This window comes from Teleopsis dalmanni, chromosome X (genome assembly GCF_002237135.1).
Source record: "Teleopsis dalmanni isolate 2A chromosome X, ASM223713v2, whole genome shotgun sequence".
Lineage (NCBI taxonomy): Eukaryota > Metazoa > Arthropoda > Insecta > Diptera > Diopsidae > Teleopsis > Teleopsis dalmanni.
Genome location: NC_051848.1, coordinates 20738610 through 20762058, shown reverse-complemented (window position 1 = coordinate 20762058; position 23449 = coordinate 20738610). Strand labels below are relative to the sequence as shown.

Genomic DNA, 23449 nt, shown 5'->3' with positions numbered 1-23449 from the left:
AAAAACATTATAGTTACTTAAAAATATTGAAATGAACAAACAAAGAATACGACAATGACTTATAGTCGTCTGTCGGAGATGTTGGTTTAAAATAAATTTACTTTCTTGCATAACGTTTAGAAAATTAAAATTTAAAATTTACAAAATTAAAATTACAAAATTAAAATTAAGAATTTACAAAATTTAAATTTAAAAACTTAATTTATATTTACAATACAAAAAAGGAATTATACAGAATTTAAATTAATTGTATATGCTTTTAAATATTAATTAAGAAGTATTAAATTCATTTATAATTAGTTTTCTGTATTTTAAAGCACTAGTAATATAGTTAATCAATTTTTTCCAGTTAGGATCATTTTCCCCATTAAGCACATTGATTACTTCCTCTTCCACTAACGTTTCTCTCTCAAAACAAATTCGTCTAAACGGCCTTAATATAGGACAGCGGCCTAAGAAGTGCTGTATGCTTTCCGTTTCATTGAGATTGCACAGTGTACAGTTTCTATTGTATTTGCCATCTAAATGAATTAAGTCGCATCTCGCCTTAAAAATCCACATTATGTGCGCACGACTGAAGCTTTCTGTAAAATATTGAGCCCCCAAGTTATGGTCTAGGTACTTATAAATTCTGCTTTCACTTCTCAATGCTTTTCGCCACATTTTTACTCTGTTTTCCACTTTTAAGTGATTTAATAATACGAAATTATTGTTCTTCCATTCTTGGCTTGTTGTTTCATCATTCCAAACTAGGCTTGACTCATTTCCCAAAACGTTTAGTCTCTCTGCCCAAAATACATTTTTTTGCAGAACTTTTTGTGACAATATTCTTGCCAATCTCCTTTCATTATATTCAAACAAAGTCTTGTAGACGTATCTTAAATGCAAGTCCATTGTGTACAAATGCCCGCTTTCCATATTTGATTCCAGCATTATGGCGTAGGTTGGAGTGAAATTGGGAAGCCTGTAAATTCTTTTGAAGAAGTAGCATTGTAATTTGTCTATTTCGCTAAACATGTCACTCCCCCAAATTTGCGCCGCATAGCCTTGTGTGGCTCTACAAATAGCATTGAACATTTGCCACTTTGCCCTGATTGAAATTTTATCGTTATTTAAATACGTACTCCAAGTGGCATTTATGCTTGATTTTGCAGATATATTCCTGTTTTCCAGGTGTTTTTTAAATATCATTTTTGGCGTGAGCGTTACCCCTAAATATGTATATTCAGCGACTATTTTAAGCACTTCCCCTTTGTATGTCCACCTTTCTCTACTAGACAGCCTACCGCCTTTTCTAAACACCATGACTGCCGATTTGGCTAAATTTACCTCTAAATTCCAACTGTCGCAGTATGTTTCAAGATTCCATATCATTTTCTGTAGCGTTTCTGCATCATCGGACAAGATGACTATATCATCTGCATATAACAACAGCCTTATATTCAGTTCTTCCACCTGCAAACCACCGTCCAAATAATCGTGTAAGTCGTTGAGATATAACGCAAACAGAAGGGGGGAAAGCAAACAACCTTGTTTGACACCAGAAATTGTGCTAAAACTGTCAGATACTTCGCTTCCGTTCCAAACTACCGAATTTGTCGTCTCGTAAATCTGCTCAATAAAATCTACAAATTTGCTTGAAACGCCTATGCTCCTCAGTTTGTACATAAGTAATTTTCTAGCGATTTTATCAAAAGCCGCCTTTAGATCTATAAACACAGCGTATACTTTCTTTTTTTCATTAAATTTCAACTTTACGATGGATGTTAGATTGTATAGGTTGTCAACCGTGGAATAGTTTTTACGAAATCCTGCTTGGTATTCAGACATGATGTTATTGTTTTCAACCCAACTGGATAATCTTTCATTGAGCACACCCATCAATATTTTTGCTTTTGTGTTCATAAATGCCACACCCCTATAATTGGTTATAACTGAACTATCTCCCTTCTTGTGTATTGGAAATATTATACTCGGTTCAGAACTTGAATCTGCCCTTCCTGAGTCGTACATCTGGTTGTATGCCTTCGCGAGTTGCTCTAAAAATTCCGTATTTGCATTTTTGTAAAATTCGTAAGGGATTCTATCTAAACCTGGTGCTTTTCCGTCTTTCGCTTTTTTCAAGACCTGCAATATCTCACCCACCATTATAGGTTTGTCGAGCTCGTCTATTTCTATAAAGTTTGGAGCATAATGCACATCTTTCGCCGTTTGCGTGTGATTAAGAAGATTTTCAAAGTGTGTCTTAAACTCATTTGGTGCAATTCGTACCTCATTTATTAAAGGCCTATTTCTTAGCTCTTTAACTAGCTTCCACCATTCTTTGCCATTTTTAATTGTGTTTATACGTGTCTCTAGATTTCTATAATATTCAGCTTTACTTTTCAGACATACATCTTTATATTTCTTATTTGCTTCTAAGTAATTTGCTCTAGTAGCGCTGCTCTCTGTTCTTCTATATTTTCTCAACAAGTGTTTAGCTTTTTTCTTCGCGACAAAGCATCGGAAGTTATACCATTTTGATTTTTTGGTATAGAATCCCTTACATTTTCGTATTTTGGGAGTAGATTTTAGTATAACATCAGTTAAATCTGATAAGTCTAGATGTGTTTTATTTTGCAGCTTTGTCCTTATATTTTCCTTAAGTTTTTTGCTATATTGAACCCTATTTGCATCTTTCCATTTGAGGGTCGGAAGCAGTTTTCGTTCCGTGTTTTGTTGTATTTCACATTGCAATTTTAAACTTATCACCAAAGGCATATGATCGGACCATTCTCTTTCTTCTACCGTAAAGGTTTCTACATATGTCAGCATTTCTTGTGAAACTGTGCATAAATCATTTACCGCAGAACCATTACTACTTATATATGTGACGTTGCCTTCTATGTCTCCTGCCGTTCTTCCATTAAGCACTATTTGGCCTATTTGAACTTAATATAAGATGTTAACTTATTATAACTACCTTTTCATTTCCTCCACTTGAAAGTAGTTGGAAAATATATCAGATAGCTTCTGTCCACAAACATAATATAATATAACAAGTTATGTTAGAGTTGTGTACGTATCAGTATTGTATCGCAAACACACTGACAAAATTAATATACAAAGTTATACACCCAAGTATAACCATTTTTAACCCTTTCTACGCTAACTATCAATCAAAATCAATCAAATTTAATGCAAACTAGTAATCACATAAAAAAACCTCAATAACCCACTTTTTGCCAGTCATTTACGCTTCCCCTGGATGTCATTCTGCTTTTGATATTAAATTTCAAAACCAAAACTTCAAAAATATTTTATTGACTGCTCAAAAATTCTGCAATATTTTGCTAAAAAAAAAAAAATAACCTCCCATAGTAACAGCATTATGTCAATGAAAACATATCCTAGTTATCCTTGCCATTAATGTTCCAGTTTTTCTGATAACGCCAACATATGTATTTGTGTATTTGTTGCTGCAATCCAAGTACAACCGAAGTAACCGCACCATATCAATATGCCTCTTTAACGCCGTTCCCCAGTACAGTCGTTCGCAGTTCAACTGTTTAAGTACACATATATTTTCATGGAGGGTCCTGGAAGTATTTCAATTATATCGTTTTCTGTGCGGTATTGTATTTCCGTTTGTTTACGTAGCCGCGCTGGTGGAAGCTGTGTGCTCAGTGTAATATGCGCTTGCTTAGCGATCAATCACAATTTTCCTATTCAATGAGTTTTTTCATCTGTTTTCCACAGACGATTTTTTATGATTTCTAAATAATGTACCACGCCGCGTGTCAATGTACATTTGCTTCACTCCATTGAAAAACGATGGGTTTATTCTTTTGACAATTTCACTTCGTTTTTTATTTAATTTATAAGAAAAGTGGCGTTTTTAAAAAAATCCTAAAGAAAGCCAAAAATATTATGTATTCCCCACAAGTCATATCATTGGGGAAAAATATAGTAAAGATATTTCATGTTTTCTCAAGGATATGCCATTACACGTTGGCATATCCTGTGTGCTTCTCCCACAGCGATTTTTTGTTCAAGATTTTTTTCTCTTTTTTAAGTTTTTACTTTAAATATATATTTTGTTTTTTATTTTATTTATTTCATTCTTATTTTTATTTTGTATCTTTTTTTTATACTCTCCGTGTTTGGTTCAATTTTTTCTCAAGTAGTATTTTTCGTTTTTCTCGACTTATCGCGTGTAACTCGATGTCTCTCCACTGTGTTCGGTTCGTTTTTACTTCAGTTTTTGTTGGGGGATTCCTTTGTATGCAAAGATTTTCCATTTTGACACAAAGCTATAATTTATGCAACCCTGGGGAAACACTTGATTTCATGCGTTTTGTATAGTTTTACATTATTTTCAATTGGGGGTATATTACCTCAGTCAAATACTGAAATTGATAGAGTGAATGCAACAAATTTGTTTAGCGTGGATATATTAGATCTGATTTATTTACTTTAATACTATTCCATACATAAACTATTAAAAAAAGAAAGGTACACTTATACATTTGACAATATAATAAATATAAATAAACTATGTTTAATTAAGATACTAGCAAATATATTAAACTAGCATTTATAGTATAGGTTACCTTAAAAATGCAAAGTTTTCATTAGCAAAGTTTCTTACTAAAAATTAGTCAATTATGTACCTAAATATAGTATGAAAATCTGTAACAATAAGCCTAGGATAAACATATATACTTATAAATAAAAATTACATATCTTACTTACGTACATTTGAAATCTTAACAGTATTAGATCAAACCAAGTAAGCATATGAATTGTCATCTTAGTTATAACTATAATAATAATTATTGTATTTAATTATAATTATAATAATAATTATTAGAAAAAAATTACAACAATAGTAATAATTATTATAATTCATGATAATTATAGTATTAATAATTATTCATTATAATTATAACTATAATTATAATAATAATTATAATTACAATAATATATTATATTACAATATTAATAATTATTATATTATTATTTTTTATTTTACCATAATTATTAACAACTTTTAGAATCAATTATACTAATAAATTGTTATATCTTATTATAATAATATTTTATACTCATTAATTTTTATAATATAATTATTATACTTATTATATAATGTTGTTATAGTCTGTATAATATAATTACTATAATTATTACTATTATTTAATTTTTTTAATAAATTAATAGTTTATATAATAATAATAATTCTTTATATAATTATAATTATAGAAATAGTTATTATAATTTATTATAATTAGTATAATTTATTATAGTTATAATAATAATTATTATTATTTATTTTAATTTTAAAAATAATTTTGTTATTTAACGGACTAAAGAGACTTTTAGAGATATTTTAAGAGACTAAATCCATCCCGTCGAATTTAGATAATTTAATAGGTCTTTCGTTTTTACCGGTAAACAGTCAGACAAACTGACAAAGAAATATCTTCCTTAGAATTTACATCTACTGGACGCCAAAGCCGAACATTCACAGAGAAAATGTATTATGGTTTCTTTTTCCTTCCGATTTCCAGTGAGGAAACTTCTGCAGTGAGGATTATGGGGAATGCGCAGTTTCTCTGCGTGGGTACCTATACATCAATGACCAGAAAGAACTGCAGTAAACCTTGCAGTGTGCACACGGTTTTTTTTGATGAGTTTCGAGGATCTATTTATTATTCAATATGTACTTTGACAATAAATATAAAATACATATATTGAGGAATAATATATTCATCCTTTTCCGGATTTGTTGAAGATGTTCTTATACACTCGTGCACAGTGTTGTATGTCAGTTCAAAATATTAAAAAACAAAATTACTCTGAAAAATATTTGGTCATTGAAATAATAAATTATTGTTGTTTTAATAATAAATAAAATTTTTATATATCACTTTGAGTGTATTAGCTAGAACTAAGTAAGCGTATGAATTATAACTTTAGTAACAAAATACGCTGACCTCAAAGTACACTACATGATTAGATCAGAACAGAAAACCATCCTTAACTTTATAAAAATTAGACCTAGATAGAAAATTGATTTTAGTGTTTACATGGTCTTGTCTGATATATTGGTACTGCTGTATATATTTCCAAACAAAACCAGCTGTTTAAAATGAAAGCAAATATGGTTTTTATATATTTTTTTTTTATCCGGCTTGTCTTTTTATAATATACGTTTGTTTAACAATTTTTAGTACATACTATATTTTGACTTTCCTTGAGAGTCATTATCAGGATCACGATCTAACATAAATTAATATAACCGAAGCAAATATTTTTTCAATGATGATTTGTTATTAATTAATTATATTATTTGTTATTATTAATTATTTAATAATTAAATGTTTTTATTATTATATTTATATATATTCGCATGAAATTATATTAAGAATTTGCTACAATTATTACAGTTGTAAGAACAATGTCTTCGGGAATGGATATCCTACCTACTACTATCACACCTAATTCACCCACTGTGCTCTTGTCACATTAACGCATCATTCATAAGGACATGTGCCAACCTATCCTCATATAAAGAGCCATCCCCGGTGATTTTAATGTTGATACATACTTTGGAGATGATAATGTCAGTGTACCCCCGAAACCATGTCTCATATCAACTCATATAGCACGTACTTTGCAAATTTTCAGAGCCAAGCGAAATATTCTGTTTCGTTACGTTACGTTGCGTTGCGATATGTTGCGTTGCTTTCCGCTCAGATAATTTGCGGAAGAAGTATCTGTAAAAGTGGAAACGTCAATATATGAATGAGTATGTGACAGTTTTTATAACACAAGTATTTACTACCGTAATTTCATTATTTTTTTGCACTTTTTATTTATTTTGATAAGTCGTTATGCGAATTGGTTCACAATTTAGTTTAAAATAGAAAAAAAATTGCATATGAATGAATGAATGATTTCGATTTGACATTGATGATGTTTATTTATTTAAAGGAAAATGGAATATTTGGCAGGTTTTCTCTTTTTTTACAGAAATAAATACGTGTGGGACACACAGGAAATTTTTTATCGATTCATAAAAAAATTGCTTTAATTTTTTTTTTTTTGTATATTATTCTATAAGTGTGACTTTTCGGTAGAAAAAAGATTGATTACTAATATACGTGAGTGGTTTTGCATGTATCGAAAGAAGAAAAAAAAGATACAAACTAAATATTTTGCATGTAAGCTCGATAAACAAAACGACCCACAACAAAAAAAAATAAAAAAAAGAAAAAAAATACCAACAGAAACCTTTTAATAAAACTTTTAAGGGACTAAATGGATCAGTTCTGATATTGCATAGAACGCATTAGAGCACCTACATTAATATTTCAAAACAAATCAGTCGCATGCAAAGCAATTTCACAGAAACATTTCATTCACATACGTTCACACATACCCAATTTTTTGCTTTGTATGAGTGTGTGTGTGTGTGTGTGTGTGAGTGCGATTGTGATTGTGCTTATATAAACAGTTTTGTCAAAGTAAAAACTTGTAATTTTGAAAAGTTTTCATCAATTGAAAATTGCATAATTTAACATGAAGTCCCTTGTACGCACTTTATTTACCGTAGACCAGTGAAAGGTTGACTTGGTTTGGTTTAAGTGCGCCCCCATCCACACAGCCTGAACTATACTCGCATTTATGCCACCCACATGCTATGTGCATAAACAATTGCCATGAATAACAACGTCAACTCATGTCCAAAATGCATCAGGTCCATGCACATTCGACCAAGTCGTAAATATTCCAAATGTCATTTTGAAATCCTAATTTACGCTTCGTCGGCTCAAAATGTAGCATTTTCCAAAGTGCAAATTTTTAACTTTGCACATTAACAAAAATGCACCAATACATGAGTTTACGCACTTTATGCATCTCACAGATTTGCACACATGCACACGTATTTGCTCCTGCCTATCCACAAGTCCGTACAGATTGAACCATGCATAGGCCTTTTTATAAACGAATTCGAACTTATTCTCCAGCAGTGATTGTGCTTTGTGTAGTGCTCGAATGCAGTTTGCCGAAAACCGTGCAATTGTCTCTGAACGGCGTTCCAATGGTGTGCGTGTACAAAAGGGTGAAGAAGTACCTTTGCTATCAAATATTGCTTACATTCATTTTTTAATTAACGAAACAATATACATTTTCTCTTATATTACTTCTTCAATGAATCAGTTCCTTCAATCGATATTCATTATTCCGAAGTGATATTCGTAGTAGATTCATTTAAACAATGTGGAACAAACATTGAGACACTTTACCAGAAAAATACCATAAAAATATTATTTTAAAATGTAGTTCTACATATATATAAAAATATCTATTTTCTAACTAGTCGCAATGTACGGATTTTTTTAAACAATTAATTATCTTCCATATAAAAATTTTTTGCCTTCGTTTTCTTATATCGTATATCGTTTTCTTATATCGTTTGAGATCACATTTCTATACTATACGTATATATTGGAGTAATCATAAAATGAAAAAATTGTCGCAAACAATATTAAAAATTATCAAAATTTCCAAATCAAAAATTAGTTTGCAGAAAGATATCCACATAAACCGCTTGATCCATTCTACGATCGGCAACTAAAAACAATTCGGCAATTTAAATATTTTTTCAAAGGCATTAAAACACACTAGGATCAGAACTTAATAAGACCCAATCGCAATTTCAAACTCTTAAGTCCAGTATCTCTAAAAAAAATTTCGTAAAATTGCTGTTCTTATCAAAATCGGTCACTTAATGCTAGGAATTGTGCCCATATATTGGATCTTATCCTATAAACTTCTTTGTGCACACAATGATCATCTGTTAAACTTATAAATATGTTATAACTTAGCTTAACTTAAACACAACGAAGACGACACGTGCCCAGCGTGTCCAGATACAAAAGGAACCGTGGAGTATGCTTAAATGTTATTACGGAGGGATGCACGGGGTCTTGTGCGTAGCCGTAAATCAAGCCAATGAGTAGGTTTCGCTTGCGAATCATGCATACTGGTAGCACAGACTATCAGTATAATTTATAATGAGATACTCTCTAACAAGATTATCAATGGCGTTTATTGAGCCAATTGCTAATAAGTAAACGGCCGTTTTATATTCTCGTCTTTGTGCAACTATAATTCGAACTATATGGCAGGATTTGATTTATCTAACAACCCTTTTAGTCACGATTGCACTTTTTTTTCCTGTGGGTACGGTGTTAGAATATTCCCGAGGTCAGGCATGCCTGTCGTAAGAGATGACTAAGATCCCGGCGTTATGTCGACACTATCAGGAAGTGTGCATGGTAGTAAGTACGTCTCCCCACTTGTGAGACGTGCCCATAGCTTCAGCTGCTCTGACAAACTGAGGTTGGTAGTGTCGTGGTGGCTATAGTTAATACCCATACTTAAGCGGGAACAATGATTTGTATACATTCATCACCGGGTGCTGTAACCCAAAGATCAGCAGAGGTTATAGATGGGCTTCGTTCCCTACCAAGAAGGAGGCAATGTCCTGAATATGAAGTCAACTTCGTTAGACCCAGTAAAATTTTTCGTGGTTTCACCGGGGCGTTAATTGACGCATTGTATTAACAAGTGTATTTTTGAACACCGTAGTGTTGAGCCATCAAGGCAGGTAATCACGTAAATTACTTTTATTATTACGAATTACATGGAACTCCATATTTTGATATGCCTAGATGACTTGGCATTACATATAAATGTACATAATCAAAATTTTCTGATTTAATATTCATACTAAAGTATAAACTTAACATATTTCGGGTTTTTCTAATATACAAACATTATCAGTACATATTTCGAAAGCCATATAGCCGCAATATCCAGCTTTGTTCATTCAAATGAGCGCAACAACCTTTCAATCATAGGGTTCAATAGCCAAAGTCTGCACTAAATTAGTACAAAAGATGTTAAATATATTTTTATAATTAGATAAAATACCGACGTAAAGTTATAAAATCTATTCTTATAATAACAATAATTCTACAGTAAAGTGGAAACGTACAAAGGTGCCGCAGATGTGGTGCTTGGAAATCAATTTACAATAATTGTAAATTAATTTAGGCACAATCAAGATTAGCTCAGTACATAAAAGGCTAGTGTTGAAGGGAAGCTGAGTGATAGTTCACTGGCTTGTTTCTGCAGAATTACTCAGCTGTTAACCATTTTTATAACGATGCTCAGCCGAAATATCTGCACACACATGCATATATAGAGACGTATGTATATATATTGTATAATAACTACACCAAATCAATTAAAATTTAAATACGTAAATTAAAGGCAAATGAATGCTACTAATATAAATGTTAAAAATTGATACTTATCGCGCTCTTCTCCAGCACGAGGGGACCATGCAACAATAAAATTACAGCTAAGAAAGCAAAATTTCGAAAGAACGCAAGCTAAACTGTATTGAATCAAACTAAACTAAACCGAGCCAAGCCAAGCCAAGCCAAGCCAAGACAAATAAATAAATAAAATATTGAATTTCATAGTAAATAAATTTTCTGAAAAAATGAATAAATATACAGAAATTTCTGTTGAAATAATAAAAATTTGATTGCCTTGCTTTTGCTTTTGCTTGTGGTCAGCGCAATGAAATACATACTTCAAGAGCATTTATATGCGTGTATCTACAATTCATCTTCGGCTCATGACTACGTGTATCTCTTCACTCTATACTTGTCTTCAGATACGCTGAAAGCCGTTCTCATACAGCTCTCAGCCGGACCGATCTACAGCTCAGATCGCACCGAACGGTGTTAATCAAAACCAATCAACGTAATGTTAAGCATTTATACATTTTTAATTTTTTATATATCTCATTTCATTAAACTTTGCTTTATTTTTTATTTTATTTGATTTCCTTTTTCTCTACGTAATTTCACCTCTTTCAGTCTTTCAGTCTTTCAGTCTTCCAGCCTTTCTTCTTTGCCTTTTTATATTTTATTACCACAAATATAAGTTATTCTGGGCTGAGTTTATTAAAGACGTTGATAAGGCAAGCATCGTCAAAAATTGATAATGATGAATTAATTGAGTATAAGTTGATATGAGCGAATAGCGATTAAATCATAAAAAAATAAAATTAAAAACGAATTAAATTAAATAAATTTTCTAAAATTATGTACCATCAACTTGACTTTGCGTTATCCCCTACAAATTCTATTCCAAGAACTGATGTAGTTGCATATATGTATAATAAATTAATGTAACCGACAACATATTTTTATATAAATTATTTTTTTTTTGAAGTATTCTTAACCTACTAAACCTACCGAAATCTGTAATAAAACTTTAAACGAAATTATCAGACACAATAATGTATATGTCATCTAGATACCAGGAGGGAATGACAATCACGGCAACTATATAGGAATTAAGCTACCACGCAAACCTTTCTCTATGCATTTACATACCAATCACTTTCTGTAAATCTATAAGATGGGAAAATGGAACAACTTGTGCTAAGACAATACAAATCAGGCCAATAATAAATATTCTAATACTAGGTAACTAACTAACTTGAATGCGACAGAAATCGACAATTTTTTTAGTCTATTTATTATTTATAGACTTCGAAAAGGTCTTTGATACATTATATCACACTGTCATATGGAATGCGCTTGCTTATAAGGACGTTTCGCAAAAGATCATCAGACTCATCAAAGCCTTACACAAGGATGCCAGTTGCCGCCGAGTACTGCACGAGAAATATTTAAGCGACAAAATACTCATAGAAACTGGCGTTTGACAGGGTTCCGTTCGGCGTTGCTGTTTTACATTGTCCTAGACATAATCTTGGCAGAGGCATTGGGCCAAGGTGGTGCAATAACTTGGGGTCTTCAAGATCGCTTGAGTGATTTCTATTACGATCACTCTGTGTATCTGCTGGTATATAGATATTGTAATATGTCTCGCAACCTAAATCGTTTAGTAACTACAGCAAACAAAGCGGAACTCAAAATCAATGATCCCTTTATTATAAACAACTTAAAGGTATAGAGACTTTCTGCTATCTTAGAAGCATCATATCAACAAATGGTGGATCCAATGCTGATATCGTGAACTATATTAAGTAGGGACTTAAAGTTCTAACTTATGTGATCTTTGTGGGCTCTGCCTAAAAAGTTATTGTTATAATAATTATATTAATTATTATCTAATGCTAGAATATCTAGTACTGACACAAAATAGTACTTAAGATTTTTGTTAGCCCGAAAGAACTCGAAAGAACTAACAGAAGCTACTAACGGAAGGAAATCTCACAAAATTTTTAAAGTAGAGTAGTGAAACTGATTTGGATAACATTTAAATCAATTAAATAAAGTATATTGCAGAAACTCTCCAGGTAAATAACCAACAGATTGGATATTCTAACATATAAACCATGAAATAACATAACAGATCCATCGGCGGTCTACTTAGTGTCTGTTGCTGGAGTCTGATTTAATCCTAAATTAACCAATATAGGTGATTCAATGTATCCGACTGATTCCTATATGTGTATATAGCATAATACCATCCAATAATTATTTTTTGTTAAAACAATTAAACATTTCCGGAAAAGTATTTAAATAAGGTTCTAGTCAATAACATAAGATATATTTAAAACTTTCTAACTGATTTCAATAGTTTATAGAATATTATACTCGTAGATTCAACTTATTATCTGTATAACTGTAGATCGATAACTGTACATCTAGATTCAAATATTTACTGTCGTTTTAGGATATCTAACTCTAAAGCAAATGTTAAGTGAATATTGAATAGTTATGTATGGAGCTGTTATGGTTTTAAGGTAAGATGGTAGTTAGTATTGATATGTTATTAGACTTTCTATAAATAGATAAATTAGGCATGTTCTGCAGAAACGTAACTTTAAATAGGTACAACTCACAGTACAAAGATTAACATTCTCATATGTTATCTTACGATGAAGAAGAGAAAAGAACACACATTAAAAATGCTTTGAAAAATATGCAGACGCAAATTTAATGCTCAAGTTACCTTCAATTTAAGGTAATTTAATTTTATATATAAAAGCTGTTTACAAATATAGTCTTTTAATGTTAAATCGTAGAAAAGAAAATACTTCAATTCGTGGTCCAGTACGCGGGTACATGATTTATTAAAATAATGAAAAGCAAACACTTCCAGAGCATTTAAGGCTACGCTTCTCAAATCTGTTATCCTACTTCGTAATATAACTCAGTAAATGTAAAGATTATTTTCATTGAAAAAAAGGAACTTAGCATTTCTTACAGAATTCGTCATCTAAATGAATAATGATCGCAATAGTTCCATTCTCTAGGCTTTTAAGAAAGGAAACCTTCAATATAATGTACAATATTTCAAAAAAATTAAAGTCTATACCGATTTTGTCCATGCATTTGTCAGAATAAATGTCGATAAAAATTTCTACCACAAGTACCGCCATCGGGCCTACCTTCCTAACTTTATTATTCAAACAAATTAAAAATGTTACAAGTTTTGTTGTTTGGAGCAGCGCTTAAAAAATCTTAAGTGTTTTAAAATGTATATAAAAATATCATAAAAATTATACAGTAATCGTTTATGGCTGCAAGATGATGGAAAAAAAAAATGAGATATTCGAAATGTATCTCACAGATATAAATTAACAAATTTAAAAGTGTTGATATTTCTCAGAAAACACAATACTTTATGTTAATGAACCAAAAAGCGTATATTAAATCATGCTAATGGCTGTCTCTCTACATTAGTATCTGTATCTGTGTCGGCTAGAACTTGACTTTACGCATTTTCCCTTTGTGCCATAAATTGAAAACAAATACGATTTTTTATGCTCGGCCCGGTTATTGTGTAAGTGTTCTTAAAATGACAATAGTGTCATTAAATAAAAAATTACATTAATAAAATATAAAACAAACATACGCAGATACACTGATACACTGGTACACAGATACACTGGTACACTGTGTATACACGGATACATAAACCCTTTTCAGCAGCCCATTTGTGGCGCTGCCCTACAACACTTCGACAAAGTATTTCATACTTTGTATCTCAAACTTCAACAGGCACACCGAAACGGACAAAGCAAGACTGAAGTAAGCATTTAACTGATTAAATTGATTAATTTAATGCTTCTTTCTGACTGCGTCCATAAGTTTATATTAATACAAACATAAGTCTGCAATTATTCGAAAATATCTTCAACTGTACAGTACGATTCCTAACACAATCTGTCTGCCTAACTGTCTGTTTGTACATTTGTCTGGCTGTTTAAATACGCGTCTATGCTCTTCCGTACATTTAAAATTAGTGACTTGCCAAAATTATTCGATGCCATTGCATACGCATGATTTCACATCCGTTTTACAAGCCTCATCTCAAATCATATCCGTCCGCGTTCCGTAATATCGCACGAGTATGGAAAATTGGTTCCGCTCGCCCACAAAGTTCGAGTACGCAACGACGCAACTACGCAACTCAAAGAAAAAAGGGTTGCAATTTTACGCATTTCTTGTGCAACTCACACAACTCACACAGCTCACAAATATTTCGCAAAAAGGGTTGCCGTCGTTTGAAATTCGCATTAGGGCATTAATAAATTAAATTAATAACAGCATATGAAACACTAATTTCAGTAAAAAAATACACTCGCGGTGAAAAAAATGAAAAACTCGGTTTCTTCCTACACTTGACAATTTCCCCTTTCCCCTTTCTTTGACGTACGCTCGACTCATATGTGCTAATGCATTAGTTACTCAAAACGCTTGTTAGCTGTCAAAATGTGAAGGGTTTTCTCCGCAAATATACGTTCTCTGATACAATGTTTTTCTGTATCTTGAAATATTTGCACAACTCATATCATTCCTTCGAGCATATATCATCAAAGCACTGTCAATATTCCTTTGATGCGAAGTGAATTTATGCCTTTTTCAATTTCATTGAACGGTGCATCGAATTTCTTCCCCACTTAGCCAAACTGCTCAGTTAGGCTTGCTTTTTTCCTCATTTTTTCATAGATATTGGAAAAGTTATTCCATCAGAAGTATACTTTCATGTAATCTGTCAAATATTTGTCAGATTTGTTGATTTTTGCTTTACATTATAATGTTCTTGCAAGTGAGTACAAGGCATGCTATGCCTTGCTATGAATATACAAGTATTTTTTTGGATAGAAATACTAATAGAACATCAATAAATTCAACTACTAAAACCTCTTGAATGTATTTAAGTTAAAGTATTGAAAAAAATACTAGTATCCTACAAAAAAACACATAACAATGCACAGGGTCAGGTTGGTTGGTTGCAATAATTAGTTCTTTAACAATCATAACTCCATCCTATTGAACTCACCTAATTTAAAAGCACTTTCGTCCTTACCGTTAAACACCCTGACAATATTAGGTTAGGTTGAAATGACAGGCTTGTACCCAAAAAAGCTCACTTGAGCACAAGTAATGACCCGTTATGGCACCACAATATAGGCGTTTGTACATATATAGACTAAATGTCGGTTTACAACCAATTGCTGAAAAAGCAATGACTGTGGGAGTTCAACCTGACCGAGCTATAATTCTGTAAATTGGTTTTCTTTTTCCCAATGGGGGAGTCGACACCTTTTTCGGCGCTGGCCATATACCAACTGATCTTTCAGTTTATGTTCGTATCAACGCTATTCCTGTGCTATCACAATGAGTCATTATTTGTGCTTAAATCAAGTTTTGGATACAAAACCACCACTTCAACCTAACTACTTACCTGTTACTCTTCCATTCAGATTTCTAAACAGTGATGTTAAGATGATTAAGAATATCTACTTCATAAAGATTTTAAATAGCGCTCTGAAGATATGGAAGATTATATATATAGTGAAAAAAGAAAATGTTTCAACAAAATCCAGGGTTACATATAAGGACAGCACTAACCAACAAAAGTTATCTCTCCTTAGTCGTTTGCGAAGAGAAAACTACTTTCTTTATATTGAAAACTTTCGCAAAGCCGATGGATTGGGCTAAATTATAATATGAAGTTTATTAAACTTATTAAACTTTATTAAACTTATAATAAAAACGCAATTTTGGATATGCGAGGCATAAGAATATTTTCAAATGTTTTTGATTAGTTTATCAAAACGTTTATAACCATTTTATTCACGCGATTACTGAAGGAATTTATCATTCATTTGGCCATTATTATTATTATTATAAAAAAGAGATAGTACACTTCGATCTAAAAGATATATTGTACCCCTCAGTCGGATTATAGTGTTTCTCCAAGTCCGATTTCTTTAATGAAAGACAGTATAGGGCGTATTTTATTCTAGTTTTGAATCCCTAGATGTTTCTCTTCTAGATGTTTCTTCCGCTGGTGTATTAGTGCCGGACATTCCCTTAGCACATGATACATTTGGTTGTTAATATAGTATAGCTCACTGATACTTTACTTTTACTCCAAGGTACACTATATCGATCCTAGCATAGTACAATAGGGTGTCTTTCAGCACTAATGCTATTTCACTCTACGTTTTCATTTACTGAAGAGGATTTGGATATAAAACAAATATACATGATCTGAATATATACGTCTTCGACGTAATACTAAATCTTTTAAAAGAAATCAAAATTAATACAGAATATTGTGTGTAAGGTGTATAATTTTCATTATACACTTTTGATTTTTTAAGCTTTTCATTTTTAATCATTGAATTGGATTTTTCTGTATTATCGACAATTTTCATCAGCATATTTTCTCTCTTGATAATCTTAAAACAATTTTTTTCTTGGGATCTTGTTGGAATAATCCGCAACATTCACTCGTTATGTACCAAATTAATTTATTAAGAATATTTACACAAATTGACAAAAGATTTCCATACCTGAAGCGGTTATTTGAAAGTGTGTGAAATCTATTTGAATTGCTTCTATGGAAAAAATGTCGAAGAAACTGCAACAAAAATTCCGCTAACAAGCAAAACTAATTAACTTTTGAAAAATGCGCACCGCATATCTTCCAGTACTTAACATATCTGCACCGTAAAACGTTTTAATGCGGATTTATATTTATATGATCTCCACTAAATGGTAGAGTATAAAGACGATTAAATGAACATTTATGGTACAATGTTTGTGATTATTAGTTTTATGGTGTTATTAAAAACTAATAACTTAAACGAAGACCCAACAACTGCGAGCATCGCGAAAAGCCCAAGAATCCAAGCAAACACTCCTTAGCGGAGTTTGTCTTATCGCTTGGACGTGCAAATCGTATAATGAATGTAAAATGGCCTCAGGTGGCTGCAATAACGTTATGAAATGTGCCTCTTATCTCCCAGCCATAACGCTTTTGACCAGCATCCAAGCATAAAATTGCGCGTAGGCCGTCCTCGGTAAGTGCGGTTTGCGGTGCAATGCCTGCCAACAACTTGATTAGTAGACAATTTCTGCGATAAGCCAAATTGCATCTTTTCGCCAGCGAAATTTTCACAATTTTACAACTTAAGTGAGGTGATTATAAATTTATGCATATTAATCTGCGCTTGCTAAAGCTGCACCACACAAGATTTACATGCATGTTCGTACACAATAATGAACACTGAAAACAAATGTATACGTAAACATATACTGCACATATCTGTTATGTTGATACATTCACAACACTATAAATAAATATCAATTCATATATTTATATGGCTAAATTTATATAAAAGTTACTAGTTTTAAGTGATGCAGTCTAACAACATGCTGATTCTGCCTAATAACAATTGTAAAAAACTCTAAACTTGAGAAATCTATTACCGGCAATTTAGAATTATATCTTATATATCTCTTAATACTATACTATCTTTTATATCATTATCTTATTGTTGTAAGATTTAAAATAAATAGTATACATTATGATTATAACAATCGAATCAAAAGCGAAGATGTGTATGTATAAAATAGTAGTATAGGTTAATTGTCACTGGTGATGGTCACTTTATGCTCTGGCTCATCAAGTTCTCTGAATTGTACTACAATACTCAGTTCAACAACTCTCTGACAACCATAACATCTACCACCTAAAAATCAGTGGTGTGCTCAGGCTTGCTCAAACATAATATTGGCACCTGAGAGATAATTCATAAATTACTATAAGAATTATGAATCATATTATATTATTTAAACTGTTTCATGTGTCTTAATACTACATTCTATATGAATTTATTGTTAAAACTGAATTTGTAATAATTAATTAATTATGTTGTAGCTACTTACTCTTTATTAATTCGAGGCATCTTCAAAACCTCGCTTTACGCCTTGACTTGATTATTGTTTGTCACTTCATCAGACTAAGCAATAATAATAATTATTATACATTATTTTTATATTATAATATAATATTACATATCAGTTATCAGTCAAGCTAAATGTTTAGGAATAGATTAGTAGTTTTCAAAAAAGCAAACACGTGCTCCCCTACCTCCTTCAGCCAAATTAGTCGACGGATTTCATTTATACACATATATATGTTATATACATTCATTATTCCAGACTGTTTAATAAGAAAAATTTATTATTTTAATTTCTAAAATTATCTGAAACTCCTTTTCCAAAATAAATTCATTTTCGGTATCTTCAAAACCAGGATTTCGAATATCCGAACGGCCTGTTTGGGCGTAGTTGAATTCTCGTTACGCATTTTTTTCTTAATATTTGAGAACAAGACGAAGTCATTGGATGCCAAGTCGGGACTGTAAAGCGGATGACTTATCACTTCGACTTTTTGTGTGCTCAAAAACTCTTTTGTTTGAGCCACAAAATCGATGTATATACAAAATCGATGTATACTTCTTCTTACGGTAAAGAAGCGTTATTATCGAAACCTTTCTATTTCTATATTTTATATTATCTGCTCATATTAAGAATTTCTAAATTTATTTTATCTTAAATATTTTATCACAATTTAAACTTTAAATTATATATTTAAAGTTGTTTATTATATTAAATTATATAAAATTATGTATTATATATTTAATTATATATATTATAAATTATTTTATAATTATAATTAATTATAACTATAATTATATATATTAAATTATATAAAGTTATGTGTTATATATTTTTTTATATATATTAAGAATTATAAATAATTATACACTTTAAATTATATAAAGTTATGTGTTGTATATTTAATTATATACATATATTAAAAATTATATATATTGCAAATTGCATACAATTAAATTGTATATAATTAAATATATTTTAAATTATATGTAATTATATGCATATATTATATTTAATTATGTACTAAAATTGTAAAAATATACTAAAATTATAAAAATATACTAAAATTATATACTAAATATATACATATATTATAAACTAAACATAGTTATATATATATTTTTCCAACTATATTTTGTAAGCCTTAGAAATACATGAATAAATTTATATAAATAAAGTAATTTATACAGTATCATTTATTTATATATTATCGATCATAAATTGATCACATGATCTTCATGATCTTATATTGAAAAATATATTAAATTTGTGAGTGCATATGCCGATATATGCTTCCAAGCGTTTGCTATCTTTGGAATAAACTCGTAGTTGCCTTCAAAGTTGAAGTCATTTTAGGGAGGAGGCACGTTCCAATGCAATTTACAATATAACAAATAGCCAACATAAATTAAATTAATATGGCATAAGCTTCAAAATATGCAGCACACTTCTAAAATTAACCAAAAATCATTTAAGAGATGGCAATTAGCTTAAATCTTAAAGACCGCAATGTGTGCTAGGCAGCCACGCTCAAACGCACGCTCATGTGGCCAACTGCTGCAGATGAAGTCGATGGTCGCTGGTGGATGGTGGATGGTGGAATGGAGATACATTAAGTGCAATCCAACGCCCGCCGAGACCATAATCTGCCTCAATTTAGTATTGAATATTAAAAGTTGAGTAGCATAATTTCTCCCCAAATTTCACTCACCCCAAAAATGGATTTTTTTTCGCTTTCAGAAAATATGGAAAATACGCCTCAGATACAATAAAATGTCAAAAACGCAATTATTTATACAAACTGAAACATTTTAAAAGCAATTAGAAAATGTGGCGACGCATGGCAGCAGCGTTTGGCATGGACTGTGTCATACAACTATTCCATGTATTCGGCGGAGGAGGACGCACGGATACATTAACATATTCGTACTCGTACACAGCAAATAGATATAGTCGAGCAATCTACAACCGTGCCGAAATTGTCAATTTTATACCAAATTATGTTTGTATAATATTTAGTCTTGTTTGGTCGTTCAGTCGTTTTCATGTTTGTTTTTGTTTTTGTTTTTGTTTTTCTTATTATTATTAACTTTTTTTTCTGTGTGTCTCTTCTGGTCCCAAAAGCGGCAGTAGCAGTAGACACTGATTCAGATGCTGATACAGCGGCAATAGTTGCCTTGTTTAGTTGTTGTTTATACAAATGACACAAATGAAGTGCATCAACGACATGCTGCACGTATGTGGCATTCGCTATCATTGCTGCCACATATGACATACGGCTATGATTAACTCAGCAATGGCTGTACAGTCGGTTTTGTTGACAGTGAAGAAAAATACACAAAATTCTAAAAATTGACCATTATAACTAGTTTCAAGAAAGTCTTCTTCTGTACTTAGCCGTACTATTACTTATGCTGGACTCTTTCTTATAGTGGATCAGTTCAGCTTAAGTCGTAGTTTATACCGATTGATAAATACTGAAGTTCCATGTCTTCACTTGTCTTCAAAGCAGCTTAAGATATTTAGTATTTATTATGGTTAACATTTAGCATTTATATAAAAAGTATTAAGAGGTTTTTCGAACAGTAGTGAACTACAACAACAAAAATTATTTTTATATTATTTTAATTAATTAACCATACAACGTCATGGGTGGTCTTGGAAATAATTTTTGTATATAATTATTAGTAAATAATCTTTTTTTTTGAAGACTGCAAGTACCAGGAATTGATTTCGTGCCCTGCGGAATTTGAAGCTCAGAGTCCAACTGACCCAAAGCCGTTCTTGACTTTTTAGCCAATATTTAACATATAATATATTCACACAAAGTGTATATATAACAAAGTGTATGAAGGAAGTTATTAGATCTGATATATCATATAGATAATCTGCTTAGTAAGCGCATGTCATATGCCAAAATGCTCTTCCATTAATGTAGGGTATTAAGAACGTACAAAACTGATTTACTCATTTTGTAGATGTAACAAAATAAGTCGAATCAAAAGTGGAAGAAGTCTTCATGTCTGCACTGACAGTTCATAATAATGTCAATGACAAATCACGCGCGCACGTCAAAAATCTGTCGTAAAATATTTCAACTGTCAATTTGGTTGTATTTCATTGCATTTGCGCGACGAGAACGTCAAGAGCACAGCAGATACAGCGGTCGAAGAGCGCAGAAAACTAAACAAATTATATATGAAGACACCGAAATAAAACATCTAAAATTAGTTTCAAAATATTGTTACAAATGTGTTGACTCAAGCCAACTGAAGAAGCAAAGCACTTCAGAATTTCGATTTTGAAGTGGCTTACAAAATTTATGAAATTCAAAAATTTTTTGATATGCAAATAATGTGGGGAGAGCAAAACAATCCTACAATGCCAATGTAAATAATGGAATGCAAACAAATCAGAAATACTTTTAGTCTATGAAGACAATAAATTGTTTCCAAAACAAAAATTTCTAAATTATGTTACTAAATTAAAATATTTGAGGTTATTTATAAATGTAAGACGACATATGGACGTTAGTGAAAATATTTAAGAAAAATCTTCGCCTTGGAATATACTCATTATATTTAAAAAAAGAGATTTTCTTATAAAATGCATCAAATAAACTTTTTCCTCTAACAATGCAGGTTGATTAACATAAATTTGATATCAGTGTAGCTTTATATATCATTTTTATAAGTTATTTTTTACAATATATATAACTTTTCCAGACCCGACCTAAAGAATATTGAACTTGGAGAAGGTTATTAATTCCCCCTGTTGTAGATATAAAAGAACGCCGCAATTTTCAGTGATACAAAACACATTTTCCTACTTTTTTTAATTGAAGTAGAGCTGTCCCAAAATGTTTTCACCATAGTCGAGAACAATGCCCTACAAACCCCAACCTAAAAAAATACGTTACCGCTTGTCGCTTTTAGCAATTACCTAAAAATTATAGATCAACAAAACTTACTTACGATAAATTAAAGAATGAAAATCATGTATTGAAGTATATAAGACATCCTTTAAGTAATAACACAATAGTAATAATACAATATTGATTCAGTGATACCATAAAAGTAAAAATATTTATCTTCCAACACTTCATCTTCCAACATTGCATTTTCCAACACTTCATCTTCTAACAAATCAACTGCATCCTCAAGCATGCTTAAGCCACATTTTCTATGCTCAAAAGTCTGTTTGAAACCATTGTATCGCCATCGTATATAATATAATGTAGTATCTATCATTAGTGTACCATATTGGTTTACAGATACAATAAGAGTAGAAATATTTGATATCATTTCAGTAAAGACATCAGATATAAATAATCTTGTGTCTATGATCTATTTCTTATCACTTTAATCCACTTAAACAATAAAAATTGCACATTTTTTAAATTAAATATATTGGATACAATATTTTACTTCAAATTGTGAATTGAGAATAGTTTTAATATACATAGACTTCATCAAAAGTCTAACTAAGTTATCATATGATATATGCTCTGCTCATTTCATAATAAGCTTTATATATTCCTCCTACTAAAACTATAAGTATTGTTCGACAGTAAATACAACTTTTTTAGAAGTTAGTATTAGATAAGAACAACTACTTCCGGTAAGATAAAGGTCGGTATGATCAACCACTTCCCACATTTGCTTGATTTCGCATTCATCGCTTCATCGACGTAGAAGCAATCCAAAAAAAGTTATCCCAAATAACGTATTGGCGACGATTTAAAACACTAGAGATTGAACAAGTCATTCCGATGTAAGCGCCGTTTAGATTTGTTAAAATCCATTAATCCAAAAATTAAAACAATGGAGAAACACCTTATTCATACCCAAAAAGCTAACAGTAGTGAATACTGATTTTCTATGGAGTTTGATTATCAAGGAGTCAGAACATACTGTAATAAAGCGTAACCTCAAAAAAAAAAGTCTTTTGGTATATCAAAATGGAAAACGATCCTCTATGAGCATCGGTCACAAAGTAGAAGTTTTAACATCAAGTCTATTTTTAACATTTGTTCATCCTACTTCATACCGAAAAAGCCAAGGGACTGAACAGACTATAAAGTTGAATTATAGAAAACATTATAAGTGGCGTTTGTATCTCTCCAGTGCTCAAAAAGACTT

At 31.2% G+C, this 23449-nt stretch overlaps 2 protein-coding genes across 3 annotated transcripts in view; one reads left to right on the top strand and one right to left on the bottom strand.

Annotated features, from left to right (window-relative positions):
- LOC119687381 (purine nucleoside phosphorylase-like) overlaps positions 1–23449 on the top strand; it is a 65366-nt gene that overhangs the window by 26405 nt on the left and 15512 nt on the right. The gene's annotated exons all lie outside the window — the stretch shown is intronic.
- On the bottom strand, positions 1704–22474 carry LOC119688228. The gene is made up of 4 exons (XM_038102908.1): positions 22359–22474; positions 6655–6758; positions 1759–2921; positions 1704–1709 (listed from the first exon to the last, which is right to left on the bottom strand). Exons 1-4 carry the CDS (start codon positions 22472–22474, stop codon positions 1704–1706), a joined length of 1389 nt encoding a protein of 462 aa, XP_037958836.1.

Excerpts from the sequence above, each read along its gene's own strand:
- LOC119688228 (XM_038102908.1), bottom strand. The coding sequence starts at position 22,474 with ATGCTTGAGGATGCAGTTGATTTGTTAGAAGATGAAGTGTTGGAAAAT. Across the intron at positions 6,759-22,358 it reads GGTATCACTGAATCAATATT|ATACTTCTTCCGCAAATTAT; the intron begins GTATTATTACTA and ends CCACTTTTACAG. Across the intron at positions 2,922-6,654 it reads TGGCTCTGAAAATTTGCAAA|GCCAAATAGTGCTTAATGGA; the intron begins GTACGTGCTATA and ends AAGTTCAAATAG.